The following is a 23,166-nucleotide window of genomic DNA, read 5'->3' as shown; positions in this document are numbered from 1 at the left end:
TGTTTTCTTAATGACACAGTTCATTTTATCATATACCGTACTGGAAAACAGAAAAAAAAAATCCAAGTGGGATGAATTGTTAAAAATAAAGCAATTTCACTTCTGTTTTTGGAGTTTTGTTGTTACGACGTCCATTGCGCAGTAAAAATACACCTGCTAACATGATTCTCCCGGTCAGTACGATTATCCCAATACCAAACTTTTAAAAAAAATATTATTTTAGTGGATTAAAAAATTTTTCCAACTTTGTAAAAAAAAAAAAAAAAAATAGTGAGTTTTTTATTTTTCTAGCAATGAAGTGAAGTGAGTTTTTTTTATGTGCATCATGGCTGATTGTTTTTGGATCAATTTTGGGGTACAAGGTTTTGTTCGCTTTTTATTGCACTATTTAAGATGTGGATGAACAGAACAGAACAATTCTGGCATTCAGTTGTTGTTTTTTCTTCTTATTTTCCGCTTCGGAGTACTGCAGTATATTGTACAAATGATGGTCTACTATGAAGCCCAGCCAACACTTGCACTTCACAGGAGTACCAAGATGGCAGCCATGGGGGACTTCAGCAGAACCCTCGTTGTCATGTTAACCAATGATCACACCACAACAGCGGCATCTAAAGGGTTAAGCAGCAACGATCAGAGCGAACTTATGTTACTGCTGTTTTACACACAGATGCATCCCCGAGCCCCCCGCACTTCCAGACCCCAGCTTGTGCAGCATGCCCCAAACGTTTGCATAGTTTAGAGGATATTATTTTACTAATAATTGTCATTTTATTACAATGTATTATTTGTTATAATATTATAATCTATTATTTTGTTATATTTTAATTTATATCATATTTTATATATCTCTGCCACAATCTCTAAAGGTATACAATGTATCGAAGGCACTTAGTGCAAGTAAGCCAGCCTCTTTGGCTATCAGAGAGAAGGGGGCTAGCTAACAGCTGATTTCTATAGATAAGCCAGCCCCTTTGGCTAACACAGAGAATCGGGTTGGATAACATATCATTTCCATAGATAAGCCAGCCTCTTTGGCTATCACAGAGAAGGGGGCTGGCTAACGGTTTATTTCAAAATATAAGCCTGCCCATTTGGCTATCACAGAGAAGGGGGCTGGCTTAGCTATTATAAAATACATTTTGACCAGGGAACTCTACATGTAAAAAAAAATAACAGAACATTATCAGATATCGGATGTTTTATGATGGCATGCTGGTCAAAGACACCTGACTGCTGTAGTCAATAATTATTTGCAGCGGTCTAGCAGCTGGAGGAATGGTGGCATCACTGTTTCCTGATTCCACGCAGATGACAAAGCGACTGGCACTAAATCTAAGCATGTGGCAGTAGTGGATATGCCTGACTGTTATTTTATACATATACTGTTCCCCTTATATTGAGCTGTCATCCTGCCTGTCCTCATACACCTGCCTGGTAGCGATGAGTGAGCATGCTCAGATAAGGTGCTGTAAGGTGTTATCTGAGCATGCTCGAGTGCTAATAGAGTTTGTCTGGCACTCTCTAATACTATGTATGGATCCTCGTGGCTGCATGTCTCATGGCTATTTGACCGCAGCAACACACGCAGGGATTCCCTAAGAAAAGTGATAAAGGATGGTCTTGTCGGGGGTGGTCTTCTCAGTAAGATGGTCTTTTGGAGATGCTGTCACTGACGGCAGCAATGATAGGAGCAGAACCAGAGAAGAGGTTAATGATGATTCACACAGGTAAATCACAGATGTCAGAATAACATTGTCGCTGATACTTTGTAACTAAATCCTTCATATAAATAACAGTGATATATAATAATATATAAGATAATAATATAATAAGAAATGAGTCACTGTATTATGGAACAGTCTGTATTGTACTGGGAATGTATGGTGACTCCTATCACTGCAATGCGGAGGCAAAAGTGTCCATGGTTTGCCTGTCAATCTTTCATTTAAAGGGCAATGCTCCCCCATTGCGTCAGTGTCCTGGACTTTTCTTTATTACTGGTTTTGGCACAATAAAGCAAACAGTAATCAGTGGGTTTATACGAATAAGGGCAGAAACACACTGGCAAATTTTTCATCCGAGAATCGGATAGTAAAACTTGCCCTGGCCGGCACCTCTCCTGACCTGAGCATGACAGCTGCATAGTAATCCACAGGCTGTCATGCTCAGGTCCGGAGAGGTGCCGGCCAGGGCAAGTTTTACTATCCGATTCTCGGACGAAAAATTCGCCAGTGTGTCTCTGCCCTAAAGGTGAATGATCTGATTGTTTGAATTAAAGGGACAGTTTTTCAGCTGTAAAATGAAACTGTCTAAGGCTTAACCCCTTTACTCCCAAGGGTGGTTTGCATGTTAATGACCGGGCCAATTTTTACACTTCTGACCACTGTCCCTTTATGAGGTAATAACTCTGGAACGCTTCCATGGATCCCGGTGATTCTAACATAACATAGTAACATAGTTTTGAAGGCTGAAGGAAGACCTTATGTCCATCTAGTTCAGCCTATTTTTAGTGCAGCTGTTCTGCATTGTTGATCCTGGGGAAGGCAAAAAACCCACAGAGTAGAAGCCAATTTTCTCCATAAGGAAAAAAATACCTTCCCCTAAGCTGGGTCAACCATCTACCTATAATATTCTGTTTTTCGTAACCTTCTATACTGTTGCTCACAAGAAAAGCATCCATTCCTTTCTTACATTCATTCAGTGAGTTGGCCATCACCACTTCCTCAGGAAGAGAATTCCAGAGCCTCACTGCTCTTACCGTGAAGAACCCTCTTCTATGCTGGTGCAGAAATTGTCTTTCCCCTTGTTCTTGTCACAGTCCTTGGTACAAACAGTTCATTGGAGAGATCTCTGTATTGCCCTCTGATATACTTGTACATATATATTAAGTCTCCCCTAAGTCTTCTCTTTTCTAGCGTAAATAGACCTAATTTTGATAACCTTTCTGGGTATTGTAATGAACCAACTCCATTTATCATTTTAGTAGCCCGCCTTTGAACCCTTTCAAGTTCAGTAATGTCTTTCTTGAGCACCGGCATCCAAAATTGCACACAATACTCCAAGTGTGGTCTGACGAGTGATTTGTACAGAGGGAGAATTATGTTTTCATCTCGTGTCCCCAGACCTCTTCTAATGCATCCCATGACCCTATTTGCTTTGGTGGCAGCTGCCTGACACTGGGCTCTCCAATTTAGCTTCTTATTGACTAAGATTCCTAAGTCTTTTTCCATGTCTGATTCCCCAGCAGTTTCCCATTTAGTAAGTAATTGTAGCATCTGTTTCTCCTTCCCATGTGCATAACCTTACACTTATCTGTGGTAAACCTCATTTGCCATTTTTCAGCCCAATTCTCCAATTTACTCAAATCTGTCTGTAGTTGCAAACTGTCCTCCTTTGTGTTAACTACCTTACATAGTTTTGTATCATCTGCAAATAATAAATTCTTACATTGTTTTCTCGTGACATATTGTACTTCATGATAATGGTAAAATTTCATTCATATAACTTGCATTAATTTGTGAAAAAAAAACGAAATTTGGCAAATATTTTGAAAATTTCGCAATTTTCCAACTTTTAATTTTCATGCCCTTAAATCACAGAGATATGGCACACAAAATAGTTAATAAGTAACATTTCCCACATATGTTTACTTTACATCAGCACAATTTTGGAACCAAAATTTTTTTTTGTTAGGAAGTTATAAGGGTTAAAAGTTGACCAGCGAATTTTCATTTTTACATCACCATTTTTTTTTTTCAGGGACCACATCACATTTGAAGTCACTCTGAGGGGTCTATATGATAGAAAATACCCAAAAGTGACACCATTCTAAAAACTGCACCCTGTACTCAAAGCTACATTCAAGTTTATTAACCCTTCAGGTGCTTCACAGGAATTTTTGGAATGTTTAAAAAAAATGAACATTTAACTTTTTTTCCACAAAAAAATTACTTCAGGTCCATTTTTTTTTATCAGCGACCTCTAAGCGGCCGCACCTGCGATCCCGAGCGACGTCTGGAAGGATAAATGAACTATAGGAAATAAGGACCCATAGTTTGGCCATAAGTGGCCTTCGACACCCGGACTAGCCGGGTTAGTCACATTGAATATAAGAATTGTATTGTTTATTTTGTTGAGTCCCTGCGAGAACAGATTGTTGTTACCCCTTATACTTGTTCAGCATAGCCCCAGTGGCTCCAAGTTATAAAAGTTGATTTCACAAGTCATACCCCGTCTCGTCACTGCATCCTGAGAACCTGCTCAACCCTACACATGCAGCAACAGGAACACCAGATTCTTACACTTGGGAAGGACCAAACCATAAAAACAATAAAAGCAATTGGTACCATCCACCTTTCATTTCTCCCCTTTTTCCTCATAGACTGTAAGCTTGCGAGCAGGGCCCTCATTCCTCTTGGTATCTGTTTTGATCTATGTGATTATTGTTATGCTGTAATGTCTATTGTCTGTCCAAGTCCCCTCTATAATGTAAAGTGCTGCGGAATATGTCGGCGCTATAGAAATAAAATTATTATTATTATTATTAAAGCAGTAAACAAAGCAAAAGGTGGCTATTGTGAAGAGTCTAGAATATAAGACATATTTTCAATTGTTTCACACTTTTTTCTTAATTATATAATTCCACATGTGTTAATTCATAGTTTTGATGCCTTCAGAGTGAATCTACAATTTTCATAGTCATCAAAATATAGAAAACTCTTTGAATGAGAAGGTGTGTCCAAACTTTTCGTCTGTACTGTACACTACTAACATTATTAGCGAGGGACATATAAAAATATAACGGATATGCAATGGTTTACTGTATGTAAACCATATCTCATATCCTGTCGGGTTCTATAATGATTTTACAGAAGCCGACAATTGAATTATCGGCTATTCTGCTATCTACATCTGTATGAAATATAAATCTATATATGTAAATATGAATGTATGTGTGTATGTATGTGTTTATCACCCACGCCCTCTCCACATAGCCCAACCAATCACTAAGCATCTTTCATTTGACCAGAGCTGTTTAAAAGAAGCCGAGCTATGAGCAACAGTTTTCCCACTCCACAACACCTCAGCAGACACTGACCAGGTGGGAGAAATCTAGCATCCCTGGGAATATAAGCTCCCAGCCATTGTCTTCTCCCTAGAAAGGAGCAGAGAGCACATGACAGAAATGAATCACCCCCTCCCATGCCCATGTACTCATCACACATCCTCCATCCCATAGTCCCCTAGGCACATCTTGCCTCTTAAAGGGATCTCCTGTGTGGAAGTTAGGGCAAATCCTTCAGCGCTCTGATTCTGACCCCAGACTTCTATTAAAGGGATCATTGGTATGGAAGTCAGGGAAAATCCACTCTGCACTCTGTTTCTGACCCCAGGCCGCTCTTAAAGGGATCCCCAATATGGAAGTGAGGGGAAATTCATTCAGCGCTCCGGTTCTGACTCCAGGCTTCTCTTAAAGGGATCCCAGGTATGGAAGCTAGGACCGTTCCACTCAGTGCTCTGGTTCTGACCCCAGGCTCTTTTAAAGGGATCATTGGTATGGAAGTTAGGGGAATTCCACTCAGAGCTCTGGTTCTGACCCCAGGCCCCTCTTAAAGCGATCACCAGTATGGAAGTGAGGGCAAATCCACTCAGCGCTCTGGTTCTGACCCCAGGCCCCTCTTAAAGAGATTCCCAGTATGGAAGTGAGGGCAAATCCACTCTGCGCTTTGGTACTGACCCCCGGCCTCTCTTAAAGGGATCTCCAGTATGGAAGTTAGGGAAAATCCCTCAGCGCCCTGATTCTGACCCCAGGCTTCTATTAAAGGGATCATTGGTATGAAAGTCAGGGCAAATCCACTCAGCGCTCTGGTTCTGACCCCAGGCCTCTCTTAACCCCTTTCTGCCATCCGACGTACTATCCCGTCCATGTGCCCTGGGCCCCTATGCCCATGGACGGGATAGTACGTCGGCGCAATCAGCGGCGCCCACGTGGTGAGCGCCGCTGATCGCGGCCGGGTGTCAGCTGATTATCACAGCTGACACCCGGCACAATCCGCCCCCGACACGTTAACCCCTTGCACACCGCGATCAAACATGATCGCGGTGTACCGGGGGTTAAAGGGAAGCATCGGCAGGGAGGGGGCTCCCTCCGTGCTTCCCTGAGCCCCCCACGGCAGCGCAATGTGCAGCGCTGCTGCGGGGGACTCCTTTCCTCCAGGCCCCCGAATCCAAGATGGCGACGGGGGCCTGAGGAAGCTGGCTTCCTCAGTGCCTGCAAAGCGCAGGCATGAGGAAGCCTTCTGCAGTGCCTGTGTCAGATCGCTGATCTGTCACAGTGATCTGTGATGTGACAGATCAGTGATCTGTCACAGGACAGTGATGTCCCACCTGGGACTATTTAATAAAGTAAAAAAAAAAATAAAAAAAAGTGTTAAAATAATTAAAAAAAAATCGCCAAATAAATTAGAAAAAAAAAAAAAAAATATTCCCCCAATAAATCAATTTTTTGGAAATAATAAAAACAAAAACAATAAAAGTACACATATTAGGTATCGCCGCGTCCGTAATGACCCGCCCTATAAAACTGTCCCATTAGTTAACCACTTTAGCGAACCCCTTAAAAAATAAAAATAAAAAACGAAGTAAAAAATAATGATTTATTATCATACCGCCAAACAAAAAGTGTAATAACGCGCGATCAAAAAGACGCATATAAATATCCATGGTACCGCTGAAAACGTCATCTTGTCCCGCAAAAAACGAGCTGCCACACAGCATCATCAGCGAAAAAATAAAAAAGTTATAGCTCGCAGAATAAAGCGATGCAAAAATAATTATTTTTTATATAAAATAGTTTTCATTGCATAAAACCGACAAAAACATAAAAAAAGACCTAAATGAGGTATCGCTGTAACCGTACTGACCCGAAGAATAAAACCGCTTTATCAATTTTACCGCACACAGAACGGTGTAAACGCACCCCCCCAAAAGAAATTCATGAAATGCTGGTTTTTGTTCATTCTGCGTCCCAAAAATAGGAATAAAAAGCGATCAAAAGATGTCACGTGCCCGAAAATGCTACCAATAAAAACGTCAACTCGGCCCGCAAAAAATAAGACCTCACATGACTCGGTGGGTTCAAAATACGGAAAAATTATAGCTCTCAATATGTGGTGATGCAAAAACTATTTTTACAATAAAAAGCGTCTTTTAGCGTGCGACAGCCGCCAAACATAAAAACCGCCATAAATAGTAAATCAAACCCCCCGATATCACCCCCTTAGTTAGGGAAAAATAATAAAATTAAAAAAAAGTATCTCCATTTTCCCATTAGGGTTAGGGCTAGGGTTAGGGCTCAGATTAGGGTTAGGGGTGTGTTGGGGTTAGGGTTGGAGTTATAATTGGGGGGTTTCCACTGTTTGGGCACATCAGGGGCTCTCCAAATGCAACATGGCGTCTGATCTCAATTCCAGCCAATTCTGAGTTGAAAAAGTCAAATGGTGCTCCTTCCCTTCCAAGCTCTGCCATGCGCCCAAACAGTGTTTTACCCCCACATGTAGGGTATCAGCCTACTCAGGACAAATTGCAAAACAATTTTTGAGGTCCAATTTCCCCTGTTACCCTTAGGAAAATAAAAAATCGGGGGCAAAAATATCATTTTTGTGGAAAAAAATGATTTTTTTATTTTCACGTCCGAGTGTTATAAACTTCTGTGAAGCACTTGGGGGTTCAAAGTGCTCACCACACATCTAGATAAGTTCCGTGGGGGGGTCTAGTGTCCAAAATGGGATCACTTGTGGGGAGTTTCAATAGTTTAGGTACATCAGGGGCTCTCCAAACGCACATGACACCCGCAGACCATTCCATCAAAGTCTGCATTCCAAAACGTCACTGCTTCCCTTCCGAGCCCCGACGTGTGTCCATACAGTAGTTTTCTCCCACATATGGGGTGTCAGCGTACTCAGGCCAAATTGGACAACAACTTTTGGGGGTCCAATTTCTCCTGTTACCCTTGGGAAAATGAAAAAATTGGGGACTAATTGATCATGTTTCTGGAAAAAATACGATTTTTTTATTTTCATGCCCTGGCATTATAAACTTCTGTGAAGCCCTTGGGGGTTCAAAGTGCTCACCTCACATCTAGATAAGTTCCTTAGTGGGTCTAGTTTTCAAAATGGGGTCATTTGTGGGGGGTTTCCACTGTTTAGGTACATTAGGGGCTCTCCAAAGGCAACATGACACCTGCAGACCATTCCATCAAAGTCTGCATTCCAAAACGTCACTACTTCCCTTCCAATCCCCGACGTGTGCCCATACAGTAGTTTTCTCCCACATATGGGGTATCAGCATACTCAGGACAAATTGGACAAGAACTTTTGGGGTCCAATTTCTCCTGATACCCTTGGGAAAATAAAAAAATGGTGACTAAAAGATCATGTTGGTGGAAAAAATACGAATTTTTTATTTTCACGCCCGGGCATTATAAACTTCTGTGAAGCACTGGGGGGGTCAAAGTGCTCACCACACATCTAGATAAGTTCCTTAGGGGGTCTAGTTTCCAAAATGGTGTCATTTGTGGGAGGTTTCCACTGTTTTGGTACATCAGGAGTTTTCCAAACGCGACATGGTGTCCGATCTCAATTCCAGCCAAAAACGTCAAATGGCGCTGCTTCCCTTCCGAGCTCTGCCATGCGCCCAAACAGTGGTTTACCCCCACATGTGGGGTATCAGCGTACTCAGGACAAATTGCACAATAACTTTTAGGGTCCTGTTACCCTTGGGAAAATAAAAATTGGGGTGAAAAGATCATTTTTTGTGGAAAAAATATGATTTTTTAATTGTACCGCTGTACGTTATAAACTTCTGTAAAGCCCTTGTGGGTTCAAAGTTCTCACCACATATCTAGATAAGTTCCTTGGGGGGTCTAGTTTCCAAAATGGGGTCACTTGTAGGGGGGTTTCCACTGTTTAGGTACATCAGGGACTCTCCAAACGTGACATGGCGTCCAATCTGAATTCCAGCCAATTTTGCATTGAAAAAGTCAAACGGCGCTCCTTCCATTCTGTTTCTATGCACCGAAACAGTGGTTCCCCCCCACATATCAGGTATCTGCGTACTCAGGACAAATTGCACAATAACTTTTGCAGTCCAATTTCTCCTGTTACCCTTGGTAAAATAAAAAAAATTGAACCTGAAGTATTTTTTTTATGAAAAAAAGTTAGATGTTCATTTTTTTTTAAATATTCAAAAAAATTCCTGTGACGCACCTAAAGGGTTAATAAACTTCTTGAATATGGTTTTGAGCACTTTAAGGGGTGCAGTTTTTAGAATGGTGTCACTTTTGGGTATTTTCTATCATATAGACCCCTCAAAGTGACTTCAAATGTGAGGTGGTCCTAAAAATAAAATGGTGTTGTAAAAATGAGAAATCGCTGGTCAACTTTTAACCCTTATAACTTCCTAACAAAAAAAAATTTTGGTTCCAAAATTGTGCTGATGTAAAGTAAACATGTGGGAAATGTTAGTTATCAAGTTTTTTGTGTGCCGTATCTCTGTGATTTAAGGGCATAAAAATTCAAAGTTGGAAAATTGCGAAATTTTCGCCAAATTTCCGTTTTTCTCACAAATAAACGCAAGTTATTTGAATTAAATTTTACCACTAACATGAAGTACAATATGTCACGAGAAAACAATGTCAGAATCACCGGGATCCATGGAAGCGTTCCAGAGTTATGACCTCATAAAGGTACAGTGGTCAGAATTGTAAAAATTGCCTCGGTCATGAACGTGCAAACCACCCTTGGGGGTGAAGGGGTTAAAGGGATCCCCAGTATGGAAGTTAGGACTGTTCCACTCAGCCCTCTGGTTCTGACCCCAGGCCTCTCTTAAAGGGATCCCAGTATGGAAGTTAGGACTGTTCCACTCAGCACTCTGGTTCTGACTCCAGGCTGACGGGATGATGTGGCATATTAGGGGTAGTAGTCCGGGGGCTCTGATGGGATGATATGGGATATAAGGGGTAGTAGTCCTGTACCTCTGGCTGACAGGATGATGTGGGATATTAGGAGTAGTAGTCCGGTGGCTCTGGCTGGCGGGATGATGTGGGATATTAGGAGTAATAGGCCAGTGGCTCTGACAGGATAATGTGGGATATTAGTGGTAGTAGTCCGGTGGCAATAACCGGATGATGTGGGATATTAGGGGTAGTAGTATGGTGGCTCTGATCGGATGATGTGGAATATTAGGGGTAGTAGTTCGGTGGCTCTGGCTGACGGGATGATGTGGGATATTAGGGGTAGTAATCCAGTGGCTCTGATCGGATGATGTGGAATATTAGGGGTAGTAGTTCGGTGGCTCTGGCTGACGGGATGATGTGGGATATTAGGGGTAGTAGTCCGGTGGCTCTGGCTGACGGGATGATGTGGGATATTAGGGGTAGTAGTCCGGTGGCTCTGGTTGAAGGGATGATGTGGGATATTAGGGGTAGTAGTCCGGTGGCTCTGGCTGACGGGATGATGTGGGATATTAGGGGTAGTAGTCCGGTGGCTCTGGCTGACTGGATGATGTGGGATATTAGGGGTAGTAGTCCGGTGGCTCTGGCTGATGGGATGATGTGGGATATTAGGGGTAGTAGTCCGGTGGCTCTGGCTGACGGGATGATGTGGGATATTAGGGGTAGTAGTCCGGTGGCTCTGGCTGACTGGATGATGTGGGATATTAGGGGTAGTAGTCCGGTGGCTCTGGCTGATGGGATGATGTGGGATATTAGGGGTAGTAGTCCGGTGGCTCTGGCTGACGGGATGATGTGGGATGTTATACTGAATGTGGCTATGCGGAGTGGGCGGGGCTCTACACTCAGCTTTATATATATATATATATATATATGTATATATATATGTATATATTCATTAAAATTTGTTATAACTAACCGTAGGTAGTTACTATGCCCGGGCAACGCCGGGCTCTTCAGCTAGCATAAATATATAATGTGTGTGTGTCTCACTGACATAAATATATATATATATATATAAACTGTATATATGTTTTCATGAATATTTGAGGCTAGGGACCCATTGTATGTCCATTTTGCAAGCCAGCGAGAAAGTCTCGCCATACGGATGTTACGCGGATGCTTAGATGTGAGAAAATCGCATCCTCTCATTGCACACAGATGACTTACTGATCATTGTTCAGGGAACATTTCTGTGATTCTCGTCCGTTTAAAATGGAGCGTATATTTATATGTTGTGTGTGACGCCAGCCTCACTTGGGGACCTTTGCCAAGCCAGTCCGACACTGGTTACAGATGATGAGATCCTGCTCAAGAGAAGGGAGCACAGAGGAGGGACATGTGCTGGTGGAAACAAATAATGAGAGTTGTAGTATGATTAACGAACACCAGGTTGGGAAGTAGGAGAAAACATGTAATTCCTGATACTGTGAGAAGTTCTCATCTGCTCTTCAGAGTGATACAAAGTGGAAAATCTCATGTGTCACTCACTGTTACCTGAGATGATGCCTCACATTGTTTTCTGTTCATTCAGATTATAGGAAATCCCGTGCTGTGATTTTACTGTTCATTGTCATCGATGATGACATCATCATTATAGTCAATGACGTGATCATCAACTTCGCCATTAGTATTGTAACAAAAATAGCAATTAAAAAAATTATTTTCATATAAATTACTAATATGATTTGGAGAGTAAAAGTAACATGTACATACATACATACATGCTGTGACAAAGTCATTAGCAAAGTACTGGAGGGGAGCTATGTTTTGCTAAGAGTGCTAGCTTCAGTGAATGCAACCTAGAAAATTGCTCCAGCACACTAAGTGCTGAAAGGGGTTAATCAGCCATGATTAGTGCTAGGATGATTGAACAGCTGTAGAGTTGGAGGAATCCAGAGGATAAATACCCAGCTTTCTAGAGCATTCAGTGCGCTGGAGAAACGCTGAACCTTTTGTTGTTTGTTCCTGAAGCAGGCGGATACCCATAGCAACAAGTACTGTGCCATACGTTATGTTTTTGTTATCCTGTTAGGCCAGGAAGTCCGGGTGTGTTTTTGCTAACATGTCTCTGATTTATGAGGTACTTTTAATAAACCAGTGGAAGATTTAAAGAGACAGTGTTCCTGTGTCTACCTCTATGTGCAGCCAAGTGAGCCGATCTACCACAGATGGTGCTAGAAGTTTGAGCAAGATCCTCAAGAAGCAAGTGTGACGAATGTTGACAACCTGCATTTCCTGGGTGAAGGCATCTGTATGGATGAAAAAATGGTCAGGCAAAATGGAGGAGCTGATCAAGCATCTGGTCCAAAGCCAGTAGCAGTAGCAACAGCTTCAGCAGCAACAGCTTGCACAACAGGAGACAAAGCAGCTGCTGTTGCAATGGAACCGACAACAGCAGCAGCAGATTGAGTTACTCACAGAGGTGATTCTTGGCATGGCAGTAGGTTTGACCCCAGTTTCAGCTGATGATTTCTGTGTCCAGAAGGCGGTGAGGAGAGCCTTGCAGTAAATGACCCTGAGTGATGACATAGAGGCCTTTTTAACCATTTTTGAAAGGGTCACCAAGAGGGAGAAACTCTCGCCATAGTAGTGGGTGGAAGTCCGGGCACCATACTTAACTCGGGAGCCACAAAAGGCCTGCTGTGTGGCTTTACAGGACGCCAAAGAATATGCAAAATTAAAATCAGAAGTTTCAGGGTGACAATATCTGTCAGGGCACAACAAGTCCACCACTGAGCATATTACAGTGGCAAACCTCCCCACTCCCAAATGTTCAATCTCGTGCACCTCGTCCAAAATTGGTTACAGCCGGAGTCCTCTACCACAGAGCAGATGATAAAGCGAGTTGTAATGGAACGGTTTGTGCACTCCTTTCTGAGCACGATGCAGACTTGGGTTGCCCAGGGAGATTCCCGAAACGCCGTTGACTTGGTCAGACTGGTCGAAAGGTATCAGGGGGCCAACAGGTCTTTGGGGAGGCAACCCACTCCATATTGGGGAAAGGAGGTTAAAAAGGGGGTGGGGCATCCAAAGTCCAAGGGGGTGGAAGGCAGAAGTCATGCCGTGGGCCTCATCGGGGGAGGCAATTTGCTGGAGATGTCATGGCCCAGGTCATAATTGCCCATTGTCCCCTGACCACCGAGCAAATAGACTGTAGCATGGGACGCAGTGTTCATTCTACGCATATCCAGCTTGCAGAGCGGATTGTCAACCAGGCAAGGGGCCCCAAGCTTGTCCTGTAAAAGTGAATGGTCTGCAAATGTGTGGACTTCTAGACTCGGGGAGTTCAGTGACCCTTGTGAGAGCCACACTCCCTCTCCAATTGAGCCCTGGGAAGAAGGTGGGCACCTGCTGCATTCATGGGGATGCTAAAGACTATCCTATGGCCAGAGAGGTCATTGGGACGACCCGAGGTACTGAGTCCCATGACGTTAGCGTGGTCCAGAATTTATTGCACCCAATTATCATAGGCCGGGACTTTGTGTTGTTTTGGGATTTGGGAAGGGGAGAAGACCTTTATTGCTCGGGTAAGAAATGGGTTGGCCCTAAAAATGTCTCACCAACCTGAAGTCTGACAGGTTTCCCTATTGTGAAATAAAAAAAGAGAAGGTAGTATCTGCTGAGGCAGACATTCTTAAGATAGGGGTGTCCAGAGAAAATTTTGGGTTCTCCCAACATAGGGAACTAACTCTAAAAGAAGCGTTCAATAAGGTAACAATTATAAACAGCATAATTCAGGAGTTAGAAGCTGACACCAGGTTTCCCTATTTCATGTTGAGTGGGAATTGTAGCAGGTTACTAAGGTGAGTGAGGAGATAGTGGAGCAATTGTTGGTTCCAGGACTCTATAGACAATACGTGTTGGACATGGCCCAATCACATGTCTTGGATGGCCATCTGGGGGTGAACAAAACTCAAGATCGGGTCATGCGGAGGGTTTATTGGCCTAGATGTCACCGGGAAAATCTAAGGTATTGCAAGTCTTGTCCCACCTGCCAGTTAACTGCTACCACCTCTCCCTTCCAAAATCCTCTCATCAAGGCAGGGCAACAGAGGGTCCCCATTGAAACGCCATGTTAACTGGACAGGCTAGAAGAGGACACTGAGGATGTCACAGTGACAAAGACCGTCCCAGAACCAACAATCCTGAGAACTGCTTCAGAGGAACTGGGACCTGTTTTTAGAGTTGCCAGGACATACCCAGGTTGCACAAGTAATTCTAATGGACCCACATGTGCAGGTGAAGCAAAAGCATTATAGAATCCTCAAAGCCCTCCACGAGGTGATTTTGTAGGAGGTGGCTAAATTTGACATGTATCCAATGACCTGCGTCCATGAACTCATAGAGAAGCTAGGGTCAGCCAGATACATCACCACCCTGAACCTAACGAGGTTACTGGAAAATCCTCAAAGTGCAAAGGAAAAGATGGCCTCTTTTACACCTGACAGTTACTTCCAGTATACCAGAAGGCCGTTCGGGCTGCAAGGAGCCCTAGCTACCTTCCAGACGACCGTGGACCGGATCTTAGACCTCAAATATATTGTGATATTAGGGCCAGATTGGGGACGTCATCTGCAGAAAGTCCAGGCTGTGCTGGATGAGCTGAGGAAGGGGACAGTTTACCATAAACCTCAAGAAGAGTGCCAAGAGGAAAAAGAAGGGAAAATATTTGGGCTACATCGTCAAAAGAGGTGAAGTAAAGCCGCAAGTGAGTAAGATGGAAACATTCCAAAATTGGCCATAACTGGTCTACAAGAAACAGGGATGCTATCAGCGGTTTAGCATGAATTTCACCATAATAGCTGCACCCCTGACCGACCTTCTTAAGGGTTTGAAGACGTGGATGGCCAAATGGTCTCTTGAAGCAGAGATGGCATTCCAAGAATTGAAACTCAGGGCTACAGGATTTCAAATTTCATGTGAAGCATGGGCCTGGGAAGCTGCACATTAATCCAAATGCCATGTCTAGACTTTCTTGTTTGGTAACTGCAGATGCCTAAACCCCTGGTTTTGGGCAGGGGGGATACGTGACAAAGTCACTGGCAATGCACTGGAGGGGAGCTATGCTTCAATAAGGGTGTTAGCTTCAGTGATAGCAACCTCGCAAATTGCTCCAGCACACTAAGTGCTGAAAGTGGTTAATCAGCCATGTTTAGTGCTAGGTTAATTGACCAGCTGTAGAGTGGGAGGAGTCCAGAGGATAAATACCCAGCCTTCTAGAGCATTCAGAAGGCCCTGGATCTGTGTTTTTAAAGTTAAGAAAAGCTGAACCTTTTTTTGTTTGGTCCATATTACGTTATGTTTCTGTTTTCCTGTCAGTCCAGGAAGGCCAGGTTTGTTTTTGCTAACATTGTACTGGTTTATACTTTTGATAAACCAGTGTAAGACTTAAAGAGGCAGTGCTTCTGTGTCTACCTGTATATTAAGTCAAGTGAACCGATCAACCACAATACATAGATTTACAGTGTGTGTGTGTATGTGTATATATATATACTTTGAGTGTGTGTATGTATGTGTATATATATATATATATATATATATATATATATATATATATATACTCACACTCATATATATTTGTTACGTGCACGCCGCTAGGTTCAGATAGGGTCCTCATGAACATGAACAGTGTAGTTTAATGTCACAGCACATTCAGTACAATTCAAGTCTCTTAAGCACAGGCTTTATAACAGTATAGCTGCTTCTTAAGGCCCCGTCACACATAACGACTCACCAGCGATCCCGACAACGATATCAACATGTCAGGATTGCTGGTGAGTCGCTACATGATCGCTGGTGAGCTGTCAAACAGACAGCTTCACCAGCTATCAGCACAGCAACGCCGAGCGCGCGGCGATGCTGTGTTCGTTAGTTACCAGCGTGCTGATGCAGGGAGCTGGAAACTAACGTACACATTGGGTATCCAAGGGATGTGCGTCCCTTAGATACCCGATGTGTACGTTAGTTACCAGCTCCCTGCATCAGCGCGCTGGTAACTAACATACACATTGGGTTTCTAAGGGACGCACGTCCCTTGGATACCCGATGTGTATGTTAGTTACCAGCTGGTCTCCCGCCTGTCACACGCAGCGATGCCAGCGGGAGACCAGCGACCAAAGAAAAGTCCAGGGCTTTCCTACAGCGATCAGCGATACCGGCAGGGGGACTGGTCGCTGATCGCTGTCACAGCGATCTCGCTGGTGAGATCACTGTTGTGTCACAAAACTTGTGACTCAGCAGCGATCTCGCTAGCGAGATCGCTATGTGTGATGGATGGGTCACCCCGCGGCTCGCCCAGGGCAGTGGGGTACTCGGTACCGGGCCGGTGCACGGGGGGATGGTGTGTCACAGCAGCGGTGACCCAGTCCGTGGCCCTGGGCCCCAATATCAATGGCGGTGATGTTAAAGGTGTTAGAGTTTATTAGAATAGTTCGTGACGCCACCCGTGGTATTTGGCAAGTATGGTGTTAAGCCAACGCTGCATACAGATCCACTGGAACTGATGGTGTGGTGCAGCAGAGATGGTGTAGCTCCCCACAGGTGGAGCTGTAGTCCCAGGGCAGTGTAAGTGCAATGGATGAGGAGAGGCGCAGGATGGTGTAGATGTTGTTACCCAGGTATAGCGGTGCGGGAATAACTGGAGGACACCAGAGTATGCGGTTCCAAAGCTTTACTCACTGTTTGCAGTTCACACCACTGCCTGCCTCCGTACTGTGTTCTCCAGGTCAGGGCTCCAGCCAACCTCCAGGCAGGATAGGATTCTCCCTTCCACACTCCGCCAATATGTACCTTCACTGAACGACTCCTCAAATGCGCCTTTAGGTGCGAAGCACTCCAGTACTTAGTTACCCTGGTATGCCTCTCTCTAGGTGTTCCTAGTCCCTACTGGTATGACAGACAGCTGTAGCCTACTTCGGGGACTCCTCTCCTGAGTCCCGGCTCTCTATCCGTTTCGCTGTTGTGTCCCAAGTCTATGGTGGGAGCAAGGCGTTAGCGGCTCTTTACTCCTCCGGTGTCTGTTGCCGGATATAAAGATCCATTAAACCTCGGTGACCGGGCCCCGGCCTTTGCGCTCTCTGGACTGGAAGGGTTCTCTCTCTTGCTCAACCAGCTTCTCACCGTCCTTCTCTTCTCCTTCATTCCGATCTGTTCTATCTCTTATGGAATCTGTAGTCTCCAGTCTACGTCTCTTTCTCCTTCTCTTCCTTTCCTGAGAAGCTCGTTCCACTAAGACCAGTCCTCAGCCTCTCCTGACTGACTGCCTTCCTCTGCCTTGAGCTCCTCTGAGGCTGACCTGCTGTCAGCCTGCTCTCTTCTCTGGGTCTCTCCCCAGACTGACCTCTCAGACTGTTCCCTTCTGGGTCTCTCCCCAGACTGACCTTCTGTCAGACTGACCCCTTCTGGGTCCCTCCCCAGACTGACCTGAAATCCTGCACTTTCCCTCTCTTTTGTATCATCACACTCCATCCGCCTCCCAGCACATCTCGTGTTACGAAGCAGGGTTCCACAAGGGGTGCTCTGCTAACCCCCAGCCTGAAGCTGTTAGGTGGCCCCACTGAACTATCCTGTGTGTGGAATGCAGGTGTGGAGCATGGTCAGGAGTTCCCACCTTACCTGGATGGTGGGGCACTACACCTTAGGAGAAGGTGCAGTACCTCTGTGGCGACTGAAGCCTCAGGGGTGCCACATGGGGCCCTTAGAGTCACATTGACTAACAGTCTCTTTTGGTAGCACAGTTCATCACAGATCAAGACTCTACAAAGGTACAGCAGATCACAGCATTTCTTCAAGCGCAGTGAGATGGAGGAGGGGGGTTTGCTGAGGGAGATTATCCCTGTAACACAACTTCTTATCATAATTATCTTCCTGCTTCTGATAGACTTTCTCCAGCAGCAGTATAGGGATTAGCCCAGCTCCATTCTGAAATGGAGTACTGTGTCCATAAGGTTCACTTGCCTGAATGTATTTTAGAGACAGATCATACACCACTCCTCCCTTTTGGATGCTGCCAGAATGTAAACAAGTTTCCCATAATCCCCCTGGGGCTCTGCTAACCACTCCCTGTCTCCTGTGACTTTGTTAACCCTTCTAGTTGCTAGATACCTTTGAAGCAACAGCAGTTAGCACTATTTCTGCATGTCACACTCTTCCCTCCTTTTTGAATGTCGTCCTCGACATTTGCCTCGATTGATCGATCTGACCAATTCTAAGACAGTGGTGGAAGTCATGTCACTTCATATACATATTGGTATAATATTCATAAACGTTAATTACAACCTATTCTTACAACCTTTTACTTGTCGGACTCCTGTAAGAAATAAACAATTAAAACAAACAGCATCTCTTCAGCTGGAGCATTTTGTACATCTTCAACCTGCTCTCTCTCTCTCACTAGGTCTTAACAGTTCTTTGTTTCTGCAAAGTCTTTTAAGGAAAATCAGAGCAAGAAAACAAGTCTTTCCAACAGGCAACATCTTCCATACTGCCTCTTGGTGGTGAATACCACTCAAGTGGGCTTACCTGGTCCGTAGGCAAGGATAACTGTTTCCAATTGACAGGCCTTGGCACTAGGTTCACCAAGTGTCTCATATGTCAGCATCACGAGCCTCCTCACTTCTCGAGTCGACATCCTTCTGATGGGTTGTTCCTCAGATACCACAGGTTCTTGGGTTGCAGGAGTTTCTGCCGCCAAAATCATATCTCGGACTTCCATAGATGCTCTTGGAACTGTCTCTGTAAGTTCCTGTACTTCTCCTGAATCATCTAGTTCTGCATAGTCTGGTAATACTGCTCCTTCTGAGTGTCAATCGATCTCTGCAGTGATTGGTTTTTGATCATCAGAACTGAATTGGACTTCATCTGTACACCTTGGTACAAACTCTGGAGTCTCTGGACTTCACTCTCCTGAGGATAGTACATCCCTCTCCTTGCCGGTCTGTGAGATACAACAATGTGCTCTTCTTCATCGGAACTCTCAAGGTCACTATCCACCTCCATAGTTGCAGTCTGGGGATGTCCCGCAATCGATCTCTGTAATGTAAGAGATGTATGTTAAGTAACGCATGATTTTGTTGGAACCTTCTAGAATCTCCCATTGCTACTCTTCTGATGACATTGTAGACTGTCAGCTTTTGCTTTGGTCTTATATTGCTGAAGAGGGGCTGCGGCCACAGCATTGATAATTCCCTTACTGCAGTAGTCTAATTGCCCGTGCACAACAAGCAGCCCATCCGGCGACTAATTATCCTGGGTGCAGTTCCCTGACTGACCTGAGGGTAAGGGGGGCGCGGGAGAGCTGCGAGTTCCAAAGTGGAACTGAGAAAGTGGGATATACATAAATCCCCGCAGTTCTTGGAAGGTTGTTCGCAGTGGTGGGGCATCCAAAATACCCCCCTGAGATAAATTGTTAGGGCAAGATTAGCTTGCTGTGTATGTTTTGTCACATGGTGTCGGTGGCGGGATAACTAAGATAAGCCCCCACTGTGCCTGTGATAGCCATGTGCCGGCAGTGTGTCGCGTCCCTCCATCTGCTGAGACACCCGTGTCAGAGGTGGGACTATGACATATTGGTGGCACCGGCCGCGCTGTCCGTCACAATCTCCATCTCCTATGTCGGTCTACTTCTGGGGAGACTTGTGGTGGGAGATAATCACAGGGTAGTAGTAAATTCCGATGTACTATTCTGGTTTTCTTGTCCCCCATTTCCAATCGGATTTCATATACTGGACTGTCATCGGCTTTTCTCCATACGACCACATATACCTTGTCTTCCCAGTACGAACAAAGTTTTCCTGGACCACCTTTTTCACGTATGTTCTTGACTAGCACCCGACTTCCTAGTGTAAATTCTGTTCCATAACATTTTCGATCATAGTACTCCTTACTCTTGCTTTGCTCTTGCGTTGCCACTTTGGAGGCTATGTTGTATACCTCTGTCGTCCGTTTCTTCCATTTCCAAATGTACTCCGGATACGTTCTGTAAGTCTCTGATACCGGAATGTTGAACATGATGTTGATTGGCAGTCTTGGAGATCGTCCATACAATAGGAAGAAAGGTGAATAACCCATTGCCTCGCTCTTGGTACAATTATATGCATGCAAAATGTTTGATGGAGAACTCTTCCAATATTTCTTCTTGTCAGCTGTTAAAGTGCGAGGCATTGACAATGATGTCTGGTTAAAACATTCCACTTGTCCATTACCCTCTGGGTGACAGTGTGTTGTATGGGATCTCTGAATTCTATAGTACTTTCCTAATTTGGCAAAGAGCTGGTTCTCAAATTCTCTTCCTTGGTCATGGTGTAACCTCGTAGGGAGCCCAAACTTCAAAGCAAAATCATTGAAGATCTTCTCTGCCGCTGTTCGACCAGATTTATTAGTGATTATCCCAAATAAGGCTGTAAATATTAAAGGTCATCCATTATAACATAACAAAACCCAAAACAAAATGGACTAGAAGCAGTTCATAAAAGTATATGAATTTTATTGTTCAAGTATAAAAAATGAAAACAAGATCATACAAAAATAATTAATGATATAATATATAAGGGAGTCAGCAACACCTAGACACCATAAACAGAAAGGTCTGGTAAGAAGTGGCAATATAATAGAGATCACATATACCAGTCAATATGGCCGTATGAGTACACAAAAGTATAAAATAACATGCAAAAATGTAGTAGTCACCAGAAAAAGGGGTAAAAAAGTGCAAGAAAGAAAAATAACTTATCAGTGGTCATGTAAAGTGCCACAGTGCATATATTAGTGATCCAAAACCAGACCTACAAAAAAATGAACCACAGAGAAATTATAATCAAATACCTGATGAGACCGCTGCTAACAATAGCCAGACTGCCAGAGAAGGTAAATCGGACTGAAATAAATGTAATGAAGCCAAAAAAGAAACCAGCCGTACTGTAGTGTGGGCTTTTTTTTTCAGATTTATTAGTGGTGTCAGATGCTTGAGCAAATCGAGTAAAATGGTCCATCACCACCAGGATGTATTCGTAACCTCCCTTGCACGTCTCGAGATGTAAAAAGTCTATTGAGACCATCTCAAATGGATAAGTAGTCTGGATGTTGCCCTTAGGTGCCCAGATTGATGTGTTGGGATGTTTATCTTTCAGACACCCACACTCCCTGGTCATGTACCTCTCAATATCTCTCTGCATGTATGGCCAGAAGAAACATTCACGGATCAAGTTTGTAGTTCTTTCTTCTCCCTGGTGTCCCATGTTTTCATGGAGTTTTTTGAAGACCAATCTACGGTGCACTCTGGGTAGCACCAACTGCTGTTTTTCAATCAATCAATCAATCAAATTTATTATCGCCAAGTACATATTACATATATGCAAGGAATTCTTTGTGGCAAAGAGGCAACATAATATATAACAACAGCTACAACAAGTAACATCTAACAAGACAGATACAGTATATAGTCTACACATGACGATTTAATTGTTGAACAGAGCGTGGATAGAAGCTGTTCATATGGCGGTTGGTGCTGCATTTGGGGACTCTGAGGCGACGTCCTGAAGGGAGTAGTTGGAATGAGGAGTGTCCCGGGTGAGAGGGATCGGATGAAATTTTCAATGCGTGGGATCGAATACTCTTATCATAAAGATCCTGGATTTTAGGCAGGGGGGAACCTATAATTCTCTCTGCTGTTCTGAAAGTCCTTTGTAAGCGGAGTTTGTCATGCGCAGTGGCTCCCCCATACCTGACTATCAGAGAGGAACAAATCACAGATCTGATGACAGCATTAAAGAATAAGATCAGCAGATTCTTAGACAAACCATATCTTTTCAGCTGACGCAGGAAGAACATCCTCTGTTGTGCTTTTCTTATAACAGCATCCACGTTTTTCCCCCATTTAAGATCATGAGAGATGATAACACCAAGGAATTTGGTCTCTGTGACCCTAAGAACCACTTCGTCATGGATGTAGATTGGAAGTATTTCATGTTGATCTTTCCTAAAATCCACAACCATCTCAGCAGTTTTTTTAGTGTTGAGTACAAGATTATTGGCTTTACACCAGTCACATATTCTTTTCACCTCACTCCGATACAAGTCTTCAGCATTTCCCCTGATGAGACCAATCAGTGTCATATCATCGGCAAATTTCAAGATTTTTACTGAGTCTGCTGAAGAGATGCAATCATTCGTATAGAGAGAAAACAGTAACGGGGACAAAACACACCCCTGAGGTGCCCCGATGTTTGTGACCAAGGTGTCCGAAGTGAATGGTCCAACTTTTACACTCTGTATCCTGGCTGTCAGGAAGTTTATAAATCCACAAGCATAAGTTGAGAGGGACTCCAAGAGCTACCATTTTCTTATGAAGTAAATTCGGATCAATGGTATTGAACGCTGAGCTAAAGTCCATGAAAAGAATCCGGACATATGAGTGCAGTTCATCTGTATGATCCAAAATGTTCTTCAGTGCCAGATTGACAGTGTCGTTTGCCGAACGATTCTCCTTATAGGCAAACTGAAGCGGGTCCCATAGCTTCTGCGTGAATTTTATCAGGTGGGACATCATAATTCTTTCGAAGACTTTCATAGCTACAGATGTGAGTGCTACTGGTCTATAGTCGTTCAACTCAGAGGATCCCACTTTCTTGGGGACAGGGATAATTGTGGAATTTTTCCAACACTGAGGTACAACGCACTCTTTCAGTGACACATTGTATATATTTGTCAGTATAGGGGCAAGCTGGGTAGCACATACTTTCAGACACATTGGAGATACACCATCATTTTTGTCCTCCTTTATGATACAGGATACCATCTTCACTGAGGTAGAGCTTTGTCCATTCTTTAACTAAAACCGATACTGCTGGTGACTCATTATCTCTCTCTCGTTTACTTGGAAAATGATTTTGGTCCACATAAGGAAGTACTCTGCCAATTATTTGATCTTCCTGTTGTGCTCTACAGACTGTTCCTTGTGGTAGTTGTGGAATGGACACTGGGTGATCTCGTTTTTTTTGCTTTTACATTTGTTTCCACCATCAACGGACACCTCAATGGTGTGTCTTCCTCTTGATGAGCTTGTAGTGCTCTCAATGGCTGGCACTGTACTGATTAAGGAGATTGCCACTGACTGTTGTGCCTCTCTTCCTCTCCCCTTCCCTCATAGTGACTGG

General features: G+C 43.8%; 1 protein-coding gene across 1 annotated transcript in view; it reads left to right on the top strand.

The window, feature by feature from the left end:
* Window positions 1–1,482: 1,482 nt before the first annotated feature.
* Window positions 1,483–23,166, top strand: part of NFKBID (NFKB inhibitor delta) — a 70,683-nt gene continuing 48,999 nt past the window's right edge. The window contains exon 1 of the mRNA XM_073570459.1: window positions 1,483–1,730. Within this exon, the coding sequence (XP_073426560.1) occupies window positions 1,664–1,730 (67 nt within the window). The 5' untranslated portion in view covers window positions 1,483–1,663. The remainder of the gene's footprint in view (window positions 1,731–23,166) is intronic.

This window comes from Dendrobates tinctorius, unplaced genomic scaffold (genome assembly GCF_039654945.1).
Source record: "Dendrobates tinctorius isolate UK_male_01 unplaced genomic scaffold, ASM3965494v1 ptg000028l, whole genome shotgun sequence".
Classification (NCBI taxonomy): Eukaryota; Metazoa; Chordata; class Amphibia; order Anura; family Dendrobatidae; genus Dendrobates; species Dendrobates tinctorius.
This window is presented reverse-complemented; position numbering and strand designations above follow the sequence as displayed.